The 19,529-nt window shown below is 46.2% G+C and overlaps 1 protein-coding gene across 18 annotated transcripts in view; it reads left to right on the top strand.

The window, feature by feature from the left end:
- Positions 1-19,529, top strand: part of ARSG (arylsulfatase G) — a 102,380-nt gene that overhangs the window by 28,521 nt on the left and 54,330 nt on the right. For 17 of the 18 annotated variants that reach the window (XM_066236133.1, XM_066236140.1, XM_066236139.1 and 14 more), the window contains exon 2: positions 14,750-15,503. The exons of the other annotated variant lie outside the window; for it this stretch is intronic. In XM_066236133.1, coding sequence (XP_066092230.1) covers positions 15,286-15,503 — 218 coding nt within the window. In that variant the 5' untranslated portion in view covers positions 14,750-15,285. The remainder of the gene's footprint in view (positions 1-14,749; positions 15,504-19,529) is intronic. 18 annotated transcript variants of the gene reach the window in all.

Here is a 19,529-nt window from a genome sequence, read left to right on the forward strand (position 1 = left end):
GCGGCTCCGCGGGCGGAACAGGTTCTTTCCAGTTTGAGTGTGTGCTGCGCGCGCGGCACCGCGGTCCCCGAGTTCCTCCTCCAGGGCCCACTTCCCCCATTTCTTCAACTCGCGCACCCCCACATTTCCCGTTTCGGCAGGGGGAGGTATGCTGCAGGGGCCCCAGGGAGCTGGCGGTCTGGCCGCTAAGAGTGTCCTGCTTTCCCCCCTTTTCTGCAGCAGTAGCGGCAGCGGCAGCAGCATCCGCGTTGAGCAGAGGGAGGCGAGCAGCCGGGCTGAGTCAGCATTCCCGGCCGGGGGCGCACGCGTGCCGTCCTCCCGGGCGAGCGCCGAAGTCCACACAGGTGCATGGCTGCCGGTAGCAGAGGGACCGGGTCATTTAGGGAGTACGTGCCTCTCATCCCGAAGTTCCTGACCCCAAGAGCACCGAAAATTCAGCATGTAATGCACGGAAAATCTCAGTCACGAACTGTCCTGAGGACAAAGCAGTGTGTCGGATCCCAGGCATTTCGGAACCCCGGGGGACGCAGATGTGCTTTCTGCTGACCGCCTCAAGTCCCCACGGACCATTTGGCACCTTCTCGAAGGCAAATGCCTTACTCTCCGCATTCCCCTGCCGACCTGGCACGGGCTGCTTTCTTCGTTGGGGTTCAGATGTCAAACTCGAGAGACCCTAGTCTGCTGTGTGTGCATGGAGGGTCTCCACCAGAAGGAGTGGACGATCTGAATTTTAATTAAAAACAACACACAAAACACCTCTTTTCTCGCTGCCTGCTTTTCCCTCATGATTTGAGGGTATTGTCTGCTGGGTTAAATGCCTTTCTGTGCTGTTACTAAGCTCCGGCGTTGGTTTGGTGGGGACAGGTGTGTGCTGGTGTAGTATTGTTCTGTTAGGGCCAGTACTGTACAGCCAGGGGCACTGATTAGCTTTGCAACATTGTGGGAGTAACTAAACTTCTTGGAGCGTCAATTTCCAAATCTATAAAATGGAGACAATGGCAGTACTCCCCAAAATTGAAGGGGTTAACTTAAAATTCCTATGAAGTTCAGATCAGAGTGACTGGCTATGGCAAGCTCTCAGTACCCATTAGTTCTTTTATTATTATTTTTTATTGATTTTAGAGAGAGGAGAGAGAAAGGTGGGGAGGGGAGAGGAGCGGGAAGCATGAATCTTAGTTGCTTCTCTGCATGTATGTGCGTTGGGGGTTTCTAACCAGTGACCTCAGCATTCCAGGTCCAGGCTATATGCACTGCGCCACCTCTGATCAGGCCCTTTAGTTCTTGTGTCGTTATTTATGACGGTGGCTGACTCCTCACACACCCTGCAAGCCATATGTTTTACTTTAGTTGTTTTGGGACGAATCCACACATAAGGATATGTGGAAACTGTAATCACTAAAATGAAAACCCTTAGTGCTAAAATGAGGCAGACTGTAAGTGTGATCTTTGATATTTAGGATCTTACATAGCCTTGGGATTTCATTCACTATGGAAATGTCATATTTAATATGACACAGCATCCAGCATATTTGAGTCTTGCATAAGAACCTAGTGGTACAGCCCAGCAGTTACAACCAAGGGAGTCTAAGCAAGTCACGGAGAGGTCTTGGCACTTCACCTTCTGGATTTTAAAAATTAGAAGGAAATTGGCTGAAAGCCTGAGAGGTGAATGAATAATTGAGAAAGTCACTTCTGCGTATTTGTTCAAGTGAAACGGCTGTCGGTAGGACAGAACTGTAATAATATAATAATGCATTGTCACTGTCATTTTTATTAATACTATAATTAACTTTTACAGGTTTGCTTTGTTCCCAACATGTTATTAAGTGCCTTACATGTGACCTAATTTTAACCCCATCATCAGTCTTAGGCAGCTGACACTCATCCCCATTTTAGAGTTGAGAACTGTTGAGGTACAAGTACTAGAGGGGTTTGCCCAAGGTTTCACAACGCTTAGAGACACACTGGCCCATTTTACAAGTAGAGCTCATCTAAAGTTTACGTTTGCCACCTCTGTTTGGGTGACAGAGAGTTGGCAGGAAAATGCGGCATCACCAGCCGCAAACCAGTGACTTTTGCCTGCCTAGTTAGAGGATTGTTCCCTTAATCCTAGTGAGACCTACTATGTAAACCCTTGCTTATTTCAGTCCTCCAGGGAAAGCAAAGACAGGGAGAGCACTGCATTGCCATGGTAACCCCCTCCCCAAACAAAACTCTGTTTAGTTCTAAATCCGAACAAAAGAGCCTTTGGAGTCTGGAGTACAGGAACCAGAAAAATCAGGAAATTAAGGAAAGGGTTCATCTCCCCTCTTAGCCTCTTCTGTTGTGTCTCTGGCAACCAAGTGGCAGCAGAGTCCCTTGGCTCTCCACTCACAGTGGGCAAGGTTGTAGTGAAGCCTTTAAAAAGTCCCTCAGCCTTTTCTCTGGAAATCAGTTGGCTGTGAAAACCATCCCCACTGCTCTCTTTTGTAGACATCTCGCCTAGGGCCATTTGCATGAAAACAGATTCCTTTGTGCAAAGTTGGCCAGCCTGTTCTCTGTTAACAGTTTTAGTCCTTCTAGTCTTCATGTTGGGTTGCCAGGCAGATATGACCCTGGCTTGCAAATAAGCTCACTGCATTTACCAGCCCGTGAGAACTTCAACTTGGGGTAAGTAGATTGAAAGGAATCTTGTCTGGAGCTCAGGGGGGGGGGAGCAAGCCTACTTGTGAGGGCTGGGTTTTCAGAGCAGCCAGTGAAGAGAGAGCATTTGAGGGGCCTTTGACAGGAATCCTTGACTGCCCAGAACATCATCTCTTTCCTAGGTGTCTGAGAATCCGCTGTAGCTCAGGCCTGGTGTTCCATCAGTCTTGCACAGCTGGCCTTGCCCCGCTTAACCAGAGCCAGGGATGCCCAGGGCGCCTGCTGTGCCCCGGGGGAATGTTGCATTGGTGTGTGAGGGTAACTGCCCTTCTCCAAGTCAGTGCATCGTGTTTCCAATAAAACTATTATATTATATGCTTAGTAATTATCAAAATTTAGGTTTTAGTATAAGTTATTACAGTAATAATTGTGATACTCAGTTCAGAAGGGATTTTTAAAAAATACTTCAAGAGTAAAATGTTAAACTTCAATTTATGCACAATATCTCTATTTCAGAGAAATGGGATAAGTAATTAAATATTTTTGAACATGAAAGTGTATTGTTTGAGATAGAATGGAAATGCAGTTTTGCAAAAAGGAAAATGATATAACATCTCAAATTAATGGGGAATTTTTCTCATGTAGTTTCTAAATGAATGATGGTGGTTTTCATATTGTTCTGGTGTTTATATTACACTTGATACATTTAAAAATGTAGCTTAAGAATTTTACTCTTAAAATCACCTTTAGAAATACAACCAAAATGGTATTTTGGGCAGCTATTTGAAAATATGATGAAACATCAAAGAAAACTTAGAACTATACAAGGGTGGTGTGGACTGAACATTTGTGCCCACCCCTCATCTCTGCATTTACAGCCCTCCCCCCCAATGTGTTAGTATTTGTGAATGAGGCCTTCAGGAAGCATGAGGGTTAGACCAGGTCAGGACAGTGTGGGGCCCTCATGATTACATTAGTGCCTTTATAAGAAGAGGAGGAGAGAATTTCTCTCTCTGGGAACACACTGGGGAAAGGTCATGTGAGGACACTGAGCAGGTGGCCATCTGCAAGCCAGAAGTGAGGCCCTCACTGGAACACGACCACTCTGCCACCCTCATCTCGGACGTCCGGCCTCAGAACTTAAAAAAAAAAATTTCTGTTGTTTATGCCACTCAGCCTGGGTTATTTTGTTACAGTAGCCTGAGCTGACTGATACAGAGGGCGTTTATTGTTTTTCCAAATTCTTTTAGAGGCTACCAAAGCAAAGAAACTTTGCAGGTCACTTAAGTATGGTCCATATGAGGACAAGAAAGATATGCTCCCTACCTTTGTGGGTAAGAGCTCCCCAGGGAGATACAACAAGCCCAACAGTCACCAAAGTGGACTGACAGTACAAGGCCAGGTAGGGGGTACAGAATTTATGACGTACAATGCTATAAATGTAAGATGCATTTATATGACCTTGATGACCTTGAATCCCAGATCTGCCCTCAGTAGCCATGTCACCTTGGGCAAATTAGTTACCCTCTTTCTATCTCAGTCTGCTCATTCTTGACAGGGGGATAATACCTGCTGAGGGCAGGGGCGCTTAACCCTGCCCCGGGTGGCTCATTAACCGAGTTAACATGTGTAAGGACCGGTGTAACATGGGGTGGGTGTGTGGGTGGGGGAGGGGTGAAAAGAATGAGAGGAAGGCTGGAGGTGGGAGAGAGTATGCTGGTTTTGGGGACAGGGAGATAACCTCTCCACCCGTGGAGGTTGTGGCGATCTGACTCCTGTCACGCCTGGTTACCATTTGGCCCAGTGTTGATGCTCTATCACTGGGTGCATTCATCTCATTTACTCTGGAGTAAGTTTTATTTGATTCCAACATTGATATTTGTTCCAAGACTTCTCAGTATTCAGAGTTTACTGCTCCTATAGCTTTGTCATCCTCTCTCACTTAAAAGAAAAAAAAAAAAGAACATTGCTTTGAGGAGGCATCTGTAAACTATCCCAAGCTGATTGCAGAAGTCCTCAAAACAAAATAAAATCAAAATTATCAGAACCAAGTGATTTAGATCACATTGCTTTAGGATGTCATATTAAACTTTTACCACATGGTTGCGGGTCATGAAATCTAACTGGAAATATTGGAAAGGGCTGTCTATGGGACCACTGGGTTTTGCTCCGATTAAATCAGGCTTTCTTTGGATAATTTGTGGTGCTGCCCCACCCATCGTGTTCCTCAAAGCCCCAGGAACAAAAAACCTGCTCTCCTGCTATGTTTCTTGTCCAGAGGGAGATGACTGGCTTTCCCCATCTTGTCCAAACACGCACAGCCTGTCCTGCTGTTCCCTGGAACAATACAGGAGAGGTTTCTATTTTAACTCTTTTGTCGTGGTGCACTTTTGCATTTCCAGGAGAGTAAGGGGAATGACAAAAAGGAGTTAGAGGGGTGCTCTGGGCTGTGTTATGGAAAGTAGGCAAGGAGGGCCCCTGCCCTGCCATGCTTGGTGAAGAGCTGTGGTCTCCTTAGCTGAGTCTGGATGCTGTAAGCAGGCAGGGTTGTTATACCCTAAGGCAGGGGTCCCCAAACTACGGCCTGCGGGCCACATGCGGCCCCCTGAGGCCATTTATCCAGCCCCCGCCACACTTCCGGAAGGGGCACCTCTTTCATTGGTGGTCAGTGAGAGAGCACAGGATGCATCCTGTGTGCTGTATGTGGTGGCGCCACAAAGCACAGCGATGAGGGACGCACGCGTCAGGGCTCTGGAAGCGGGTCATATCACTTGTTACGGCTAGCAGTGACAAATATGGAACCAGACACTGACCATCTCATTAGCCAAAAGCAGGCCCATAGTTCCCATTGAAATACTGGTTAGTTTGTTGATTTAAATTTACTTGTTCTTTATTTTAAATATTGTATTTGTTCCCGTTTTGTTTTTTTACTTTAAAATAAGATATGTGCAGTGTGCATAGGGATTTGTTCATAGTTTTTTTTTTATAGTCTGGCCCTCCAACAGTCTGAGGGACAGTGAACTGGCCCCCTGTGTAAAAAGTTTGGGGACCCCTGCCCTAAGGCTTAGTTTTAAGACTAAGCCTTTCCCACCCTAAGTGACTTTGTATCAGAGATTTTCTTGTTTGTCTATTGGATGCTTAGTAAGGGTATATGGCAGCACTGGGTACAGGAGGCGCCCGTCCTTCCATCCCACGCCCATTGCTCCTCTATCCCAGCAGTGTCTGCTCATAGTAACCGACTCATGAGCCCTGATGGACTCCGTCATCTCCCAGGCCACAAAACCACACCCCAGAGGATGTGGTCCTTCCTCTCAAAAGTGTTGACGGTCTAGTTTAGAAGACAGGTCACATGTGTGATACTCACCCAAAACAGCATTTCAACAAGTGCCCTGTTGCGAGTGAGAATCTCAGAAAAGGGGGAACTTAGCAAGGTCATCTGAGTTTTGGGAAGTGATGAGAGGAAGGAGGGCTTTCAGGGTGGGGTGGAGCAGGCTTGGCCATCGTTGTTCCTGTTATATGCACTTGTTTGGCACCCACTTTGCATCTCACCTGTTTGGACCTGTTATATTGTCCAAAACCAGATTTGCTGGTGGCAGTGTACTCCAAAGACCATGCCCGATGTCACCAGATGGCCTGGACTGAGAGACCTGGCTCATGGTTTCCCGAAATGACACAGACAGTTGTGGGATTATGTGACAAGGAAATACAGTTTGAAGCTTTAAAAAAGTTGCAAACCAGCCTGACCAGGAGGTGGCGCAGTGGATAGAGCATCAGACTGGGATGCGGAGGACCCAAGTTCAAAACCCTGAGGTCACCGGCTTGAGCGTGGGCTCATCCAGCTTGAACATGGGCTCACCAGCTTGAGCATGGGGATGCTGGCCTGAGCGTGAGATCATAGACATGGTCGCTGGCTTGAACTCAAGGTCACTGGCTTGAGCAGGGAGTCACTCAGTCTGCTATAGCCCTCTGATCAAGACACATATGAGAAAGCAATCAATGAACAACTAATGAGACAAGGAGCTGCAACAAAGAATTGATGCTTCTCATCTCTCTCCCTTCCTGCCTGTCTGTCCCTATCTGTCCCTCTCTTTGTCTATCTGTCACACAAAAAAAAAAAAAAAGCTGCAAACCAGAATGATTCTTCACTGTCCCTGCAGAATTGTTTATGACCATGGTGTTTGGAGCTTCTGCCTTCTCTGGGTTCAGAATCCCACTGCAGAGCCTGCTGACAAACAGTGGTGACAAAGACAGCCCAGAGCTACCAGGGAGTCCGGATTTCACCAATTATCTTGCTTAGTATTAATTGTAGTAGTGCTTTGGTCTTGCATGGTACTTTTTTCATAGTGTTCTCTTATTTGCCATCTCTTCATCCTGGAAACAGTCACAAGGTGGAATAACCGTAGCCACCGTTTCTGAACACTTGCTGAGAGCAGCTGCTGGTGTTGGGTGACTTCATTCTCACGTTTGGTTTGGGATGGAGGAAGTTTACTTTGGCTTTGCTTTTTGTTTGAGTGGGGAAACTGAGGTACAGAGAGATTTAGTAGTGTTGGTCAAATAAGTTTGTAAATATGATATATAAATTTGCTCACTTATAGTTTGCATTGGGTGTGGGGGACAGGCTGTAAGCAGGCAGGGTTGTTATACCCTAAGGCTTAGTTTTAAGACTAAGCCTTTCCCACCCTAAGTGACTTTGTATCAGAGATTTTCTTGTTTGTATATTGGATTAAAGGTTTTGATTTCTACACTATAAAATGGGGCAGACCGGGAGCTTGCTCTCTCTGGGTTCCTGAGATTAGCATTAGAGGAGAAAGGAGAGCAGAGAAAGGCCACATAGAGGAGAGGAGAAGCAGCCAAGATGGCAGAGTGCTGAAGGAGAAGCCAGTTTGTGTAGAGTTTGTGCAGAGAGAAAGAGATGAGGAACAGAGGTGAGTAAGGCTGGTGAGGTACAAACCTTTGATTCTAGGAAACTCGGATAAGTCAGTGACTTTGGGAGCCCTGAATGGAAAGGGAAGTGTTTTCCCTCTGTGTGTATTACTTCCCCGCCAGGTGCAAGCTAGGATTAAAGCAAATGGCCCACCAGTTCTTGGCTCCGTTGTTTCATTAGCATCTGTCCGAATCAAATTCAAACCTGCATGGGCCAGGCGGCTGTGATGGTGGCCGTGGCTACTGGTTTGACAAGTCGCTTACCCAAGGTCACACAACTAACAGATGACTGTGCTGAATCTAGACACACATCTGCCAGGAAGCAGGCCAATACATCCCCAAATTCAGTTCCCCCAAAATGCAAATTTCCCAAGTAATTGCTTCACTGGATTGAGCATTTACCAACCCCCCTTTAAGTTTTGGTCTCATCCTAACTTCCGTACCTGCCTCACCCTCAGAGGTTCTCAGATAAAAGCTTACCTGGAATCTGTCTCAGTCAGCTTGGGCTGCCATAATAAAATACCATAGTGAGGGTTAAACAACAGACATTTATTTATCACAGTTCTGAAGGCTGCGACGTCTAAGATCACAGTGCTGGGTGATTGGGATCTTAGTGAGAGCTCTCTTCCTGGCTTTCCGGCAGCTGCCTTCTCACTGTGTCCTCACATGTTGGAGAGAGCAAGCTCCTGCCTATCCCTTCATCTAAGGGCACTAATCCCATCATGAGGGCCCCACCCTCATGACCTCATCCAACCCTAGTTACCTCCCAGAAACCCCATTGCTTTGGGGGTCAGGAATTAACTTATGAATTTGGAGAGCACACAAACATTCGGTCCATAACAGAATCCAATGCATTTCATTGCAGAGATGGAACAGATCTGGGGGAAGCATAAATCTGCAAAAAACCAGAAAAGATCATAAGTAGCATTTAAGAGAAAGTTCCCTATTCTCCTGAAAAACGAAACATTTTTCTACATGAACCCACTGATCATTGTTAACAAGACATGGAGAAAGATAAGCTGTATGATGTGGGCCTGCCAGAAAATTCAAACCTGAGTCTGATCTTACCTCTAGATCTGCAACTCAGTTTACAGGGAGAATAGGGGATTGGGAAACATTTGAAATGACATCATGGATACTGTCAGCCAAAACCAAAATTTAAGAAATTTTATAGGACCAACAACTGAATTTATAAGTATATTGTAGGGAAAAGAGAGGAGATACTTATAAATGAAACGAGACACATGGACTTTGTTTGGAATCTGATTAGAACAAAGTGACTGTAAAATAATCATTGATGAGACAAGGGGAGAGGACATTTAAACACTGATTGGATTTTTGATATTAAAAGTGGTTGTTAATTTTTAAAGGGGGCTATTAATAGAATTGTAGTTATAGTTTAAAAGAATCCTTATGTTTTAGAGAACCAGATAGAAATGTTTGCAGATGAAATGACATGGTGTCTGGCGTTGGCTTCAAAATAAGCCAGTGTTTGTGGAAGGTGAGGGGAAGAGACAGAAAAAACAAGCGGACCGGCCACATGTTGATAATTGTTGAATCTAGACACTGAATGGGCGTGCATGAGTTTCTCAACTTTTGTACATTTGACAACTTCTGTAATCAAATGTTTAACAAAGAATAAGTCAGTGCCACTTTGTCAAAAATTCTTTAAAATGTCAGAAACAGACTTTCAGGGAGTGTCATTTTAGGGGATTGACCTTGAGCCCTTTCCTCTTAACCTCACCTCTCCTGAGTTTTCTTCTCAAGAGGCGGATAGAATTTAGAGAAAGGATGTTGTTCAGCGGCCCATCTACTCTTTCTGTTTTTTATTTTTTCCTGACCTGATTTCAAGGAACCAGGTATAATTTCCACAGGGCTAAGGTGTTTAGATGTATAGCATGGCGCCACCTCTGCTTTTGCAAGTTGGCTCCTGCCCCTTGGCTTCCTCCTGTGACAGTCCCAGCAGGTGGTTCAAGCATAAAGGCAGGGTGGGCGTCACGGGCACCCTGTGCACGAGGTTCCTGGCATCCTTGGGTTCACTGACATGGTATTCTCAACAACAGTGTCTGGCTTGAGGTCTTCAAGCTGGAAAAAAAAAATCCCGCATTTTAATTATCTAAGAGGAATTGATCTCCAAGCCTGTACGGAGACAGTCAGTCAGTCAGTGATTTCTTTGGCTCCGGTTATAAGATAAGTACGTCCTGAGGATAAAATGCAGGACTTGATAACCTAGTTAACACTGCTGTGTGCAGTATTTGAAAGTTTCTCAGAAAGCAGACCCTAAAAGTTCCCATCATGAGGACAAAAACGTTTCTTCCTCCTTTTTTTAAAATTGTGCCTCAATGAAATGATGGATGTTAACCAAACTTACTGTGGTAATCGTTTCACAATACATGTAAACCAAGTCATTAGGCCGTACTCCTTAATCTTATACAGTGCTGTGTATCAGTGATATGTCAATAAAACTGAAAGAAGAAAAACAGAACAGGAACAGAAAGGATTTCCTTGCATTTTCTGTTGAGCTGAGCCCGAGCTCCCCAGATGTGCTCTAAGAAAGCCATCTTTCTGAGTTGGGCCAGCCCCAAACCCAGATGGTAGGGTCTCAGGGCAAGTTAGGGGCCATGAGGGCATTGATTACACATAGATGTTAATCACTTCAGTCACTGTTTATCTTGGCTACGAGGGTAAGTGGATTTTCCGCTCCACTTGGGCTTGGATGAAGGTGAGGCCAGATTTAAGCAGGAGGTCGTTTTAAGGGTCATGCGAGGGCAGGGAGTGCTGCACCTTGAAATTTTGCGCCCTAGGCACTTGGCTTGCATCTCACGCTGTCTCTCACCTTGCCAGGGAGGTGGACTCCTCACTTCTCAGCTCCTTCCTCACCTGTCCTGTTGCAACACACTTGTTCCTTCTCAGCAGAGCCGCCTGCGGTCTGTTCTGTTCTGGCGTGGGCAGAGCTCGCCGCTGGGGCCCAGACCCGCCCGCCTCCCCACTGCTGGCTGAGCCTGTCTTCCTCCTGACTCCCTGGAGCCCTGGCAGGCTCTGCTGCCACCGTTTCTCCTCTGGGCTTGTGGCCCCATCGCTTCCCCCTTCTCTCTTCCCAACCCTTCCAGAAAGACCCTACCCTCTCAGAGAGGTTGTCCCTGACCTCCCCCTTACACTTTGTACCAGCTCACGCCCACACGCCGGATCCTCGTCCTGCTTGGATTTTCTCCCTGCCACGCTTGTTTCCTCCTTCACCCCAGCCCCCCAACCAGACGTGCCACGAGGGCAGCGGGTTTTGTGTTTCGTTCGCTGCTGTGTGCACAGTGCCTAGATCAAGACCTGTCGCTTCATTAGTTGGCACTGGCCGGGTAGATGTCAGTGCACGGGGGAGTCGTTTCAGACGGCACTTGGGCAGCTGGGTCCCCAGGCCCTGCTGGCAGCCCCCACGTGACTCCCAGCCCAGCAGGCGCAATGACCAGGGCCTGATCTGCCGGTAAAACAACAGTGCTGTGCACCCAGGGACCACCCTCCCCTGAGTGCCTTTGTCTTCTTTGGCCTTGGCTCATTTGAAGTTCTGTCTCTGGAAAACCACCAGAGCCCTCTGCCAGCACGGTCAGCTGGACCTTCTGGTTATTTCAGCTGTTCTCAGGGCTCTCTCGCAGGCCGCTTGGCCACAGGAAGGCTCCCAGGGAGCCAGGGTCAGGTGGCCATCCAGCTCTGGTATTCAGACACTGCAAAGCACATCTTCAGGTTGCCTCATCCCGGTCACTCCTCAGCCCTTGTGAACAACAGCTCGCCGGCTGATCACGCTACCTCCACAAGTACCTTTTCCTATAAATAAGCCCAGAACCCGAAGGGAGGCCAGACTTGAGCAGACTCAGCAGTTCTGCTTTGAAATGGGGGTCGTAGTAAAAGAGTAGGAATCCTCGCCAAGTTGATTGGCAGCTCAAGTTTACTCTGCTGCTGCCCAAGGAGCAGGGAGACAGGGCATGGTCCATGCTTGTGCTCAGCAAGGATCTGCCCCAGGCCTCTGCTCCCAGGAACAGATGGGCCTTCCTCCCCGAGCTTGTTGAGCCAGGTGGTCAGGCACCTTCCGTCCGCTGGAAGGAGGGGTGAATGCTTTATTTGCCAAAGACTCCCCCTTTCTTCCTTAGCGCACAGGAGGGCACCTTACTCACATCCACTTTCTCTTCTGAGGGGGAGGGATGTGGCTAAAGAAAAACTTGGGAGAGATGAGGCACTGAGCTCAATGTCTCATCTTGGATCTTTTAAAAATACTCCCATGTTACAGAAGTATAATTGACAAATAAAAATTGTATATATTTATGTTGAATGACATGATGTTTTGATTATGAAATGATTACCACAATGAAGCTAGTTAACATATCCATGCCCTCACAGAGTACCATTTGTACTTTTGTTTTGGCTGTGATGAAAACATTGAAATCTACTCTCTTAGCAAATTTCAAGTTTGTAGTACCTATAGTATTACTAACTAGTTACCAAGCTACTTTTAGTGCCTCAACGCAATGGGCCGGTGCACTCTAACCAATTGAGTCATGGCTGCAGGAGGGGAAGAGACAGAAAGAGAGAGAGAGAAAGAGAAGTGAGAGGGGGAGGGGAGGAAAAGCAGATGGTCGCTTCTCCTGTGTGCCCTGACCGGGAATCAAACCAGGGACATTGACATGCCAGGCTGATACTCTACTACTGAGCCAACTGGCCAGGGCCAGGTTTAACTTCTTTAGATTCCCACATGTAAGTGTAATCCTGAAGTGTTTGTCTTTCTGTGTCTGGCTTATTTCACTTAGCTGGATACTTGCTAGGTTCATCCAGGTTGTACATGAGAGGATTTCCTTCTTGTTAATGGCTGAATAATATTCCATTGTTTACATATATATATATATATATATATATATTTTAACATATATTTTATATACAGCACATTTGCTTTATTCATTCATCCACTGATGGACACTTAGGTTGTTTTCATATCTTGGCTGTTGTGCAAAAATGCAACCATGAACACAGGTGGAGGTATCTCTTGAAGATACTGATTGCATTTCCTTTGGACAAATACCCAGAAGTGGGATTCCTGGGTCATCTGGTTGTTCTGTTTTTAATGTTTTGAGGAACCTCCATACTGTTTCCCATAATGTCACCTTGGATCGTGTTGGGGGTTTTTTCGGCTTGGATCTTAATCAAAGTCTGTGGCTTGGACTTCGTTCTTAGAATGTCCAGTTTGCCTTTTCATCATAGTTTTAAAAAAAATAAAGAGGGAAAAGATTAAGTGTCTCCCTGGAAGTGTGGGCATGAAGGATAATGCAATGGAGCACTAGCTAAATTAGCTTATTTCTATTCCATGAAAATATTAAGTATTTAATGATTCTCTTTGCAAATCCTCAAAGGAATGTTTTATCACGAAACTCTGAAGCAAGACAGTCTATGTTCTCACCTTAATTTTCTCTCCTTTCTTATGTGAATTAAAAAAAAAAAATTCCAAGTCAGGTCCTTCTGAAATGGATTATCAACCAAGAATGAGGCCACTCTAGTCTTCTAAGCTAAGAAGCTTTAAGAAGAAAAATCCTCCTGTGATTGTTGCTCATGGGCAGAAGCCAGGGAAAACGAGGCCAGGAATCAACCAGCAGGTCCACAAGTGTTTGCTAGGCGCCCTCCTTGTGCAAGGGCTCTTTCTTCTAGAAAGGGAGAAGTCTTTGGGGCCTCAAGATCAACAAATACCAGTTGAATCTAATTGACTTTGAAATAGTAATGCTCCCTTTGGAAAACAGAAAAATTTGCACTTCTGAACAATTGATTCATTGGCCTCTGGATGACCATGACTGTTTACTTGGACTTCCTTTTTATGGTTGAGCCGGTATCTGCCCATCCTTCTGAGTTTATCTAGGTCTTCCAGAATTTACATACGTCCAGCTAGCCCTGTCTCCGCGGGTCAGCCACTGGGTTGGCCTCGCGGGCTATGCATTCCTTCCCAAGGCTGGGGTCACCACTGGAGCTAGGTCTGCCGTACCTCGGCCCTAGTGGCATCTTCATGCTGCAACGTGGTCCTCCTTTCATCTTCTCCAGAGGTTGGGTGTTCAGCTGAGCTTTTTATTTGGTCCAGAACGTCAAGTCTTTCTCTCCTTACTGACTTTGTGAATGTAGGTCTTTTAAGTGAACTAAGGGTGATATGGTTTTATTTTATGGTTCCTGTTTGTAAGCTGGGTTGAAAGTGTAACCTTCAACTCCTGTCTTTCCAAATGGAACCTGATGTATTGTTTTCATGTTTGTCCACTGGAGCTGAGTCACCCCCAGTTAGGTTAGTCATCTCTGGTTAGGTTAGTTTTCATCTAGGACCAGAATTGGGATTTATTTTTCCCAGGCATCTCACTAATGAAAATGATACAAGGACTTTGGGGGGAGCTTGTTAGAAATACAGAACCCAGGCCCAGCCTTCCCTACTGAACCTGCATTTTGGTAACATCCCCGGATGATTTGTAGGTACATCAAAGTGTGAGAAACACTGGTTGAGCATGTTTTTAGATTTTCTTATTAAAAATTGCATTATCAAGATGTAAAGAGACACAGTTCCCTTAAAAAATTTAAAAAATTGTTTTCTACTGTTTTATTATTGAAACGTTTGAAAGATAGAGCAAAATGAAAAGAGTCTACAATAAGCCCCCATAGACTCTCCACTTACATCCTGCCATGACCTTATTTCTTGACATTTCCTTTTCCCCCAATTAATTTCTCTCAGGAATTTTGTATAGAAATGTTTGTCTGTAGCATGATTGTATCTTGGTAATCAGGGTCTCACTCTTTCTCCTAGAATCCTGGTGGGTTTGTTATTGTTACAGTTAGTGTGAGAACTTCTTGTGAGTCAGAGAAGCCTGTGGGTGGCAGTGGGAAGGCAGGGATCATGAGGAGTGGGGTGCTGGTCCTTGTCCCATCCAGAATTCTGGGCCTCAGCACTCTCGAGGTACACAGTGAGTGGGTTGAGAGAGATCATCTCTAATGGTGCTTTCACCCCTGTGGTTATAGGCTCGTTGCAAATATTATTATCATCTCTATTTCTCAGGTGGAGAAATTGATGAACCAGTTAAATATGCGAATAATGAGGAAAACATGTGTTGGCATTGGAAAAGTGATTATTTCCTAAGCTACTGAGTAAAACACAGCTGCGCTGGCAGTTTCAACTCTGTTTTCTTGTCAATTTTTGTTCTTTCAGGAAACCTTACAGAAACATGAAGCTTTCAACCACCTGGAACTCAGAAACTCATTGGTGGCTGATGGCGGCTTCCAGAACGCCCAGGTGTTTCACAGATGTGAGATTTTTCTGCTGCACTCACCAGCTGGAATCCCAACCAAATGCGAGGCTCGAGCTTCTGCTCCAACGTCCCTGAGCGCAGAGGGGTTGCTTTTTAATCGGCCAAAGGGCAGTTGTTGGCACTGATGTCTGATTGCCGCACACAGCCAGCCACCTTGGAGAGCAAATTTGGGGTGCAAGTTTCCTGACTCTCTTGAATTAGGATTCTAGATGGGGGACTCATTTCTGCAGCTCCCACTATCTCTGTAGCCCCCCACCCCCACCACCAGGACACTGGGCCTCAGCAATCTCATCTTTACAGTGAGTGAGTTGTAACATCTTCTTGCAGAACACCAATCCCTGGAGACTCACTGCATTGGAAGTGAGGGGACTCGCAGAGAAGTCTCTACTGGTGGCCCACTATCATTCTGTACCATCGGAATCTTCCCCTTACCACCATGGCCTGGCTTTTCTTCAAGGTTTTATGGGTGGGGGTGAGTTTCTTGGGATGTCTTTTTCCTCTCGTGAACTTCCACTTCAGTGGGGAAACAGGAGGCCAGAAACCGAATTTCGTGATCATTTTGGCAGATGACATGGGGTGGGGTGACCTGGGAGCAAACTGGGCAGAAACAAAGGACACTGCCAACCTCGATAAGATGGCTGCTGAAGGAATGAGGTGAGTATTGAGGATGCTAACTCAGCTTCTTTCTGGATATGTTACTCTGTGGCATGGGAAGGGGGTTAGCATAAAGCATTTAAAGAGCAATGAATGGGTCCATATTGGTTTGTTTATGTGATTGATTAACTTGGTATGAAACCAGTATAATAGCCTCATGGAGAAATCCATTAATACATGCATTCATCCATCCACCAACTCATCCATCCATCCATCCATCCATCCACCCATCCATTCCTCCATCCATCCATCCATCCATCTATCCATCCATCCCTCCTTCCATTCATCTATCAATTCACCCATCCATCATCCATCCATCCATCCATCCATCCATCTATCCATCCATCCCTCCTTCCATTCATCTATCAATTCACCCATCCATCATCCATCCATCCATCCATCCATCCATCTATCCATCCATCCCTCCTTCCATTCATCTATCAATTCACCCATCCATCATCCATCCATCCATCCATCAATCAATCCATCCCTTTATTCATTCATCATCAATTCATCCATCCATTCATCCATCTACCCATCCATCCATCCATCCATCCATCCACTCATCATCCATCCATCCATCCATCCATCCATCCATCCATTCCTCCATTCATTCATCTATCCATCCATCCATTCATCCATCTATCCATCCATCTGCATTACCTCTGGGAATACAGAAGTAAACAAGATAAAAAAATACCTTTGCCCTCAAGGTACTTACTGTCTGGTTGTGGACACAGGGTCAGTGAAAAAGAAGAATTATAATCTACGTGAGTCTGTATCAGGCATTTTCTATGTTCCTGGGGAGAGTTTGGAACCCACCTGGGAGTTCAAGGGTGAAGGTGTCCTTTGAACAACTGAGTCAGGGAGGCACAGAGGTAAAATGACTGATTTGGGAGGTGACAGTACTTATTAGGCATTCTTACCCCAAAGGGTCTGCAAAGGTCAGGGAGAGGTATGCAGGTGAATGGATTGAAGTTTTCATACATTTTTTTGTGTCAGCTTTCAACACTCAGGGTTTTCCTCTTGGGCTGACCTTGACCTGACTGGTCAGCTCTGATCCCATGTGCACTGGGTTGACTCCTCCATCTGGCTCGGGGGGATCACTCCAGCTCACTGCATAGGACAATGCTGAGGTTTCAGCTGTTTGCACCCTGGAGCTGGGAACTTTCCCCTGAGATCTGGACCCATGGGGTCCCTGCATGTGGTCTTACCTTCCCAGTCCCTCCTCCTCATCTCAACCAAAGTGACCTTTCTAGAAACACTTCTCTGTTTCTAGTTCTTCAGAGTCATTTTGTGTCCCTAAGGACAAAATCCAGACTCCCAACAGCAGCTTACAAGACCAGCCCAGGATGCACCCTGGTTTCTCCATGGCCCCGCTGGCTTGCAGCTGTCCTCAGGTGTGATTAGTTCTATGTGATTAGTTCTTCCTGGTGCCCTTCCCACTTCCTCTGTTTAATTGGTTTCTGCTCACCAGTAGAGTTCCAGTTCCACAGGAGGTTCTCAGGAAAGCCTGCTTGGCTGTCTCGGGTGTACTCTGCTATCACTCTGGCTGCTCTCCGTGGTGATCGTTTAATCATCTGACCACCTGTGTTGGGTGGAATACCATCCTCCCCAAATTCACATGCACCTGGGACCTCAGACCATGGCCATATTTGATAACAAGGTGTTTGCAAATGTAATTCGTTAAGGGTTTTGATGCTGTTATACAAGATTTTGGTGGGTCCTAAATCCAATGACTAGTGTCCTTATAAGAAGAGGAGAGGACAGAGAGACACGTGGAGAAGATGATGTGAAGATGGAGGCAGAGACAGGAGTGATGCATCTACAAGCCAGGAGTGCCCAGGTCTGCTGGCAGGCCCAGGAGGCTGGGGGAGAGCCATGGGACAGACTCTCCCTCTGAGCTCCCAGAAGGAACCAATCTTGCAGACATCTGGATTTCAGACTTCTCACCTCCCAAACTGGGAGAGAATAAATTTCTGTCATTTTCAGCCACCTAGTTTGTGGTGATTTGGTGTGGCAGCCACAGGAAATTCCTACACCTCAATTCTAGCTCTGGGCTTCAGGAAGAGAAATGTCTTGTCTAGTCTCTCCCCCCTTTCTGTTCTTAGTCCATGGCACAACGCTAGTCACACAGCAGGCCATTCGTAAATCTTTGTTCATCAGTAAATGGGCTTTTGGAGTTCACGATGCCTCAAGATGGCCACCCAGAAATTTCTGTGTAGGAATTTCTTCTGGGGAAAGAGTTAACTCATGCCATTTACCAGATCTGCCAAGGGAAGTAGGTTGCCGAATGCTAAGAAACTTCAGCTTTTAGCGTCGAGTGGGTTAGCAGGGAAATGGTGGGCCCATTGTTTAAACTCCCATTTGGGAAACGTGGACATTTCTTCTTATGAGCTGTCCCCATTGGCACACTCTTGTCCAGAGTAGAAGGAGCCCCTCAGGGTCCAGATGCAGACATGATTTGGTGGGCTCTCCTATATTTTTTCTATATTTTCCCCACTAATGAAAATACTTTCTCCATCTGAGCCTTGTGACAGGCCAGGCAGACAGCCCTCTGGCGTGACGGCTACGGCTTTTCACTTTGTGCTTTGTTGACAGGAAGGCGGGCTTCCTGTGAGGCCATGGATTAATTCATCCCTGGCTTCTCCGCCTGCCGACGCAGGGCCAGTGGGGAACCATGACTTTCAGACAAGAACTCTTACTGCCAAGCACTGGAGAACGTATCTTTTCTATTGTCTTTTTTTTTTTTTTAAAAAACTAGCATATTAGTTTCCTAGATCTGACACAACAAATTACTACAAATGGGACAGATGAAAGCAACACATGTCTATCCTCTCACAGTCCCGAAGTCTAGAAGGTATAAGTCAAGGTGTCAGCAGGCTTGATTCCTTCTGGGAGCTCTGAGGAGAGCAGAGGCCAGGCCTCTGTTCTAGTTCTCTGTGGTGGCAGGCAGTCCTCGGCCTCTCTCAATCTGTAGACACAGCACTGGTCCGCAGGTCCGGCAACCAGCACGTTTCGCCCTTGACCTCATGGGCTGCCCTTTTGTTGGCGTCCTGTGTCCAGCTGGGCTGGGCAGGGCTGGAGAACATTTGAAAGTTTAAAAAAAAATGTGATAACTGGAAGAAAATGAAAATGTTAGAATTTAAATGGAAACGCCAGGGACTTAGTAATCAACTACAACAGAAACTGTTCAAGCAATTAGAAAGCTTGCATGACGATGCAGGATAGAGGAGAGAATTGCTTATGCTTTAAGGAAAAGGACAAATACTTTTCACCGGCAGTCTGAAATATATGTAAATAATTGAAATTGTTAGGAGAAGCCAGTGAATAGCCTTGATAATTTGGCACTCATTGGGTTCTTGGGGGCAGCCCATCTAGGGAAGGCCAATGCTGGTTTCACCTGATAAGAACAAGCAACATTTTTCTTGAAAATTCTCAGGTTAAATAGTACAGTAACTTGCAGAGGCCTCCTGGCTGGGGGACTGGATTCAGGCAATGACTTAGGATGTCCAGACTGGGGTTTGAGCACCCGAGCAGTCATGACCCACAGGTGTCTTGGGGGGAGAGAAGACAGATAACCAGTAATACAGAGACATGGTCCCAGCCAGCAAAGCCCTCATCCTGCCCGCTCACTTAAATTGTCTGCTAGGCGGGCTCAGAACTGAGGTTGGGTGTAAATTGTAAGTACATTTACCTAGGTGAGTTGATTTGCACTATGTTAGCTTTGCACCTTAATTTCTTTTCCTCCCTCCTTCACCTCTTCTTTGGCAACAGTTTAACTGTGTCAAGTCAGTGCTGTTGCTGAGAGTTTCAGGCCGTAGCTTAGCTAGAAATCAAAGCTCAGTATTCACCACTGGAAGGCCGGGGGCTCTCAGGGGCTTGAGGCTGTTTCTTTTCTTTTTTTTTTTTAATTATTTTTATTTATTTATTCATTTTAGAGGGGAGAGAGAGAGAGAGAGAGAGAGAGAGAGAGAGAGAGAGAGAAGGGGAGGAGGAGCAGGAAGCCTCAACTCCCATATGTGC

The sequence above is a fragment of the Saccopteryx bilineata genome, chromosome 6 (assembly GCF_036850765.1).
Source record: "Saccopteryx bilineata isolate mSacBil1 chromosome 6, mSacBil1_pri_phased_curated, whole genome shotgun sequence".
Classification (NCBI taxonomy): domain Eukaryota; kingdom Metazoa; phylum Chordata; class Mammalia; order Chiroptera; family Emballonuridae; genus Saccopteryx; species Saccopteryx bilineata.